At 37.0% G+C, this 6,257-nt stretch overlaps 1 protein-coding gene across 1 annotated transcript in view; it reads right to left on the bottom strand.

The window, feature by feature from the left end:
- Positions 1-92: 92 nt before the first annotated feature.
- The window catches only part of LOC114028729 (olfactory receptor 11G2-like), a 6,425-nt gene continuing 260 nt past the window's right edge, over positions 93-6,257 (bottom strand). The window contains exons 2-4 of the mRNA XM_027843006.1: positions 5,531-5,614; positions 1,848-1,899; positions 93-1,035 (exon numbers count right to left, since the gene is read on the bottom strand). Of these exons, the coding sequence (XP_027698807.1) occupies positions 93-1,035; positions 1,848-1,899; positions 5,531-5,614 (1,079 nt within the window). The remainder of the gene's footprint in view (positions 1,036-1,847; positions 1,900-5,530; positions 5,615-6,257) is intronic.

Raw genomic sequence — 6,257 nt, 5'->3', positions numbered from 1 at the left:
ACATATACATATACATATACATATACATATACATATACATATACATATACATAGTTATTCTTGGATCTTGACCTCTGGAGGATGTTAAAAGTCTAGTTGGATCTCAAAGGATATCTTTTACAAAGACTTTCATTCTCATGTCCTAGCACTTTCTTCAGGGCATCCTTCATCTCCTTATTCCTAAGGCTATAGATGACGGGGTTCAAGAATGGGGTCACCGTGGAATAAAACAGGGTCACAACCTTCTGGGTCTCTGCTTCATGCCCAGATCTTGGCCTCATATAGATCGCCATTGCAGATCCATAGAAGAGAGATACTACGACAAGATGGGAACCACAGGTAGAGAAGGCTTTTCTTCTACCTCTTCTTGAAGGTATCCTCAGCACAGCTTTCAGGACCAGAGCATAGGTCCCTATGATAAAGAAGAAGGGGACAACTAGAATCATAGAACTCAAGAAGGAACAGATAAATTCCATCATAGGTGCTGGTGCACAGGTGAGTACTAGAATTGGGGATGCGTCACATAGAATGTGATCAATGATCTTGGGGCCACAAAAGGACAACTGGGAGATGATGATAATGGGGACAGGGAACCAGAGGAAGCCAATTACCCAGCAATTGACAACCAGACTGGTTTGGAGATGTCTTGACATGGTGATGTGGTAGTGTAGAGGCCGGCAGATGGCAAGATACCGATCAAAGGCCATGATGGCCAGAAAAAAACATTCTACTGCACCTAAAGAGAAGAATAAATAGAACTGGAGGAAGCATCCAGAGAATGAGATGACCTTGGTCTCAGAGAAGAAGTTGGCTAACACATTGGGTACTGTAGTAGTGACATAGCAGATTTCCAGGAAGGAGAAGTTGGCCAGTAGTATGTACATGGGGGTATGAATTCGCTCATCCCAGTATACAGTGTAAATGATAGATCCATTCCCCATGAGGGTCAGAATGTAAATTGTCAATAGTAGCATGAAGAGAAGTTTCTGAATCTCTCCAGTGCAGGTGAATCCTAGGAGGATGAAACCAGTAACACTATTGGAGCTGTTATAGGTGTTGGAGAAAGTCACTTGCCTGTAAACTACACAAAGCATCAAAAGTTATTACTTGACAGTGGACTGGTTATTGAGGAAGGTCTTTGAAAATTTGAATAAATATAAAATCTCTTGATTCTTTGGTATATTAAAATATGGCTCTACATTCCAATTTCTGTGTCTCTCAATCTATTATCCATGTTTTTGGGGAAATGCCTTAATTATGTGAATTCTCTTTGCCACACAACTTATCTTTTTTTCAAAGATGACTCTCATTACTTAGAAACAGTTTTCACTTGGAAATGTACCTTATTTTTAAGCACCAAAGTCACTGTCTATAGATCTTCATTTAGTAGAAACATCCTTAGGCTGTGAAGCAATGAATAAGGAGACCTAGCAGTATGTTGGAATCACAATTTTCTCTACTGTTTTTTTTTGGTATGTGTATGTGTAACATACAAATAATTGGTTGATTTAGTCAACTTAGTTAATTCTATGAACAAATCATTCCAATTGGCTATCTGATTGAATTGATAGATCATTTCAGTTAAAATAATATAATTAGCACGGGGTGAGGGATGATACACAGAGCCCAAGAACCAGATTAATACCCAACTGACTAAATTGGAATACAGAGACAGGGCTGATATGTTGGGATATGGTTCAGGGATTAAATAATTCTGCAGAGGCCCTTGTAATCTAATTATAGAGACTCTGATTATATAGTTCTTCTCTAGCTATAGAAATCTCTATTTCCTGTCTTTATTTCCATTATCTGCTTTTCCAACTCCACATACACATACACACATACACCTTGTGAGGCAGTTATTGTTCAGGGGCTTCTCAGACAGAGGTCTTGAGCTTGCTGCAGCACATGGGAAATTAATAAATAAAAATAGAAATAAAAAATAGAGAGTAAGAATAATGCAAGTGAGTGTGAATGAATGAGTGGGTCTGCATGTGTGCCTGTGTATATATGTTAGTGCAAGCATATGTGTGTGTGTGTGTTTGTGTGTGTGTATACCCATGGGTATGTGGACACAATCCTAAGTCAAGCCATAGCAGATGCAGTGGCTTCCTGGAAAGATGGAAATATGTCCAAGGTAGTGACAGAGGAATCCGGACAATTCATTGATTGTCCTATTCAACTGACTGGCTGAGAAGTCCTCCTGCAGCTCTGGTCTTTCTATAAAGCAAAAATAGGTAGATGGAGCTTCTCCTGATGCCTCAATGAAATATTTTAAAATAATGGATATTTATTAAATTAGTAGAGCAGGAGTATTCTGTAAAAAGAATTTCCTTTAGCAAAGCTTTTGCTGTCCTGGTGGTAAATAGATGGGCTAGACCATATTACAATGAGATACATTTGGAACTGGTTTACTGCCTAGATTCAAAGAAGAGTCCTTAATGGTTCCATGCCAATTTGTAAAAAGGTCTCCAATGAGTGCTCCAAGGATCTGTGCTTGACTCTATGCTGTATAACATCTTTATCAATGATTTTGGATGGCAGATGTATCAGATTTGCAGTTTACACAAAGCTAAAAGGGATAGCAAACACTGGATTTTTAAGTCAGACTGCAAAAAGATCTTGACAAGCAAGATCATGTGGCTGAATCAAGATGAAATTGAATAAAGCCAGTTTAGAAAGTCAATTTCACATGTATGAAATGGAGAGGGACTTCACTATTTCAGTACTTCATTGGACCTGTGGTGAAGTGGCCATTCCTTTTATCACTATGGATCATAAAAAATTGTGTATGAGCAATTTAATTTCTGCTTAATACTTTCAGTTTTCTCTGCTCAAAATTATCTTTTAAACTAAGGCCTTAGATGCTAAATAATGTTATTCTCTCACTTAACTTTTGATAGTGGGGTATATAAGACTGAAAAGATTCCAAGAACTTAATGACTTAATTTCTAATGAGAGAATTTCAGGCATCATGAGAGGTGATTGGGGGCACTTTGGGGTTTTGCATAGTTCTCTGTAAGGCTCACTTTCTAAGTAGCGAGCTACTGTGATCAGTTGTAACTCTGGTCATAGATGGCTTAGAAAATTTTGGCATTCTCTTTTGATAGAATGCCTTATACATTCTGAACTTATCATGTCTTTATTTTTCCTGGTATTTTAGGGAAGTTGGATGGTTGGAGAAATTTGTTCTTTACGTACTGATGTGTTTTTATGTGTATGATGCTACACATATTTTTAAAGTAGACTTCTCAGTTTATGTCTCATTTTGAATGATCAAAAATGATGGAAGAAATATCCAAATATGCCTTATAAACCAGGTTTATTTGGGCAAAGGGAAAGAGCATATAGGCACAAATATCTGTGTAATCCTGGTAAATATCATCTGGGACTGAATATGCTGGTTCACTGAGGCTGTGTCAGTTTGTTTTTGTTACTCATTCACTAGTAAAATTAATTATAATCTGTTACACATTCTATATGTTATGCATCTGTTACAGATGTAATAACAATGTTGAATGAGTATTCTATCAAATTTTAGAAGACTTGAACCCTAATCTTCCTTCTGGCTATATAATAACAATGAAAACAACAATAACTAACTTTCTTACAACACCTATACAGCATCCCAGACATTGTGCTAAATACTTCACAAATATCATATCATTTGATCCTCACAATAACCCTGGGAAATAGATACTACTAAAATTTCTATTTCACATACAAGAAAACTGAGGCAAACAGAGGTGTGACTTGCCCAGGGTCACACAGGTAGTAATGTCTGAGTCTGGATTTGAACTCAGGACTTCCTACTTCAGGCTCAGCACTCAGTCTTCTGTGCTACTTAGCTGCCTCTAGACAGGCATATACACAATACACACATGTATACACACATATACAATGCATACATACCCTAGATATACATATATACATATGTACACACATATAGATATGCACACACATACACACATGCATAACAAAATACAGGTATTTGCATACTTATCTTTGAAATAGTGTGTGAGGTTGTCAACCTTCCTGGGCTTTGACGAGCCTTTTCATACAACAGAATGGTGGGGGTGACTGTGGGGCCTTATGTTAAAAGCAATTTTCATTTATGAAGTGCTGTACATAATACTTTCTCCATAATAGTCCAATGAAGTAGGTATGCAAATACTATCACAGATCAGGAAACTGAGAAAGGTCAAGTGACTTTTTTATGATCACAGAGCTAAGAAGTTTTGGGGCTTGAACTTGAGACCAAATTTCTTTTAGTTTTAAGCCCAATGCTTTTCTAATTTTTTTTTGAAAAAATATGATTTTAACAAATATCAGAAAACAAACATTTTAATAGAGTAAGATGATTTAGATTGTATAAAACACAAACTTATGTATAATTTTTAGAAAAATGTATAAAATTTAACAAGATAATTACAAAATTGGTTGTTATTTGTGCCTCCATTTCTTTTCATTTTCTTCTGTATTTTCTAATGCTTTATTGATGCTCTTTTCTTTTGAACATTTCTATTACTACCCATTAATTCTTCTTTCCTCTTGTAACAAAAATGCATAGTCTGGCAAACCAGTGCTCTTTCCTCTATCTCTTATTGCCTTTGGGTAAATGATTGATAGTTCTTTTAGCTCTGATTCTATGTGGATGCCTATTCTGTGTCCTTTGAATAGGGGTGACAGGTGAATATTGCTACATAAGCCATTTAGATTCTTTAAATCCAGTAAAGACATTCAACTCCAGATACCAAGGAATCTTGTTGCTGTTGTGGATTTTGTCACTGAAACACGAAATTTCATAAATCAGACTAACTTCATCTATGGATGATGATAATAATAATACTAACACTTACTATAACTTTAAGGCTTTCTAAACACTTTACATCTAGTTCAAATTCAGCTTCAAACACTTACTAGCTGTGTGACCCTGGGTAAGTCACCTAACCTCTCCTTCAGCCTCTTCAACTTTAAGATGAGGATAATAACAACACCTCCCTCACAGGGTTCTTGTGATGATCAAATGAGATAATATTTGTAAAGCACCGAGTGCAGTTCTTGGCACACAGTAGACACTACAGAAATGCTTCTTTCTTCTCCCGTCCTATTCTCATTTGATCCTTACAAAAACTCTATGGTATTATTATCCTCATTTTATAGATTAGGAAACTGAGGCAGGGAAAGTTGAAGCCAGTAAACATATTTATTAAGTGTTTATGTGTCAGGTATTGTGCTAATTGTAGCACTTGTCCAGGTCACATAGCTAGTTAGTGTCTGAGGCAGGATTTGAACATAGTTCTTTCTGATTCCAAGTCCAGTACTCTACTCAATATGCCGCCTAGTTCCCTAATAAGACTTATTGCTACAGAATGAGATTCAGCTGCTGCCCAGAAAATATGAAAAAGTGGGACATATGCTTTCTAGTCATGGCTCCAAATATTCTTTCTTTGTGCCATGCCATTCAATGAACTCCAAAACATTTTGGCCCAAGGCAAAAGCTTACTTCTGAGAATGCATTGTTACTCACCTCTACTCATTTTGCTGCTGTTCCTCCTGGCTTTGCAGAGAGCTGCTGTCCAGCTGATTTTCTTCAAATGCAACCTGCAGTGACCTGGAAGAACAGGCAGCTTCCTTTAGTTTTCAGTACGTGTTGCAGCAGTTTGTGTGATGCAGGTTAAATGATCTTGGAGCTAAGTTTACATAAACAAGCTGCTTTGAAAGAACTTGTTTTATGAAACAAATGAAAATTGGTTGATTTTGGACCCTTAGATTTGTTTATTTGTTTCACACAACACTTTAAACTTTGAAAACTTTGAATTTTAGCTTTGATAGTTTGATATCAGACAAAGTAGCCTTGCTAAGCCAGAGAGCCATGGCAGGGCAGAGAAGGATTTTGCCTATTTTAGTCCCCAAATCCACAACAAAGTCCATGTTTGGAAATTGGTCATTCAGTTGGAACTGTCTAAGAAGTGAGTCCAGAGAAATGAGGCAAGACCTGAATTATCAATTTGTTTGTCTGCTTAGTTGTTATCGAAAGAAAGGTTCAGCAAAATGACAATTGCATCATTCACCCGTGTCACATGCTTTGTGTCCAAAGCTCACAAATGTAAGGACAGTATTCTCAGTTGTGACAAATGGCAATCATCCCTGGAAGGGATAAATTCAATATCTATCTGTCCATCTATCCATCCATCCATCCATCCATCCATCCATCCATCCATCCATCCATCCATCCATCCATCCATCCATCCATC

Source organism: Vombatus ursinus, unplaced genomic scaffold, assembly GCF_900497805.2.
Source record: "Vombatus ursinus unplaced genomic scaffold, bare-nosed wombat genome assembly UNPS02014894.1, whole genome shotgun sequence".
In the NCBI taxonomy this organism is placed as follows: Eukaryota; Metazoa; Chordata; class Mammalia; order Diprotodontia; family Vombatidae; genus Vombatus; species Vombatus ursinus.
This window is presented reverse-complemented; position numbering and strand designations above follow the sequence as displayed.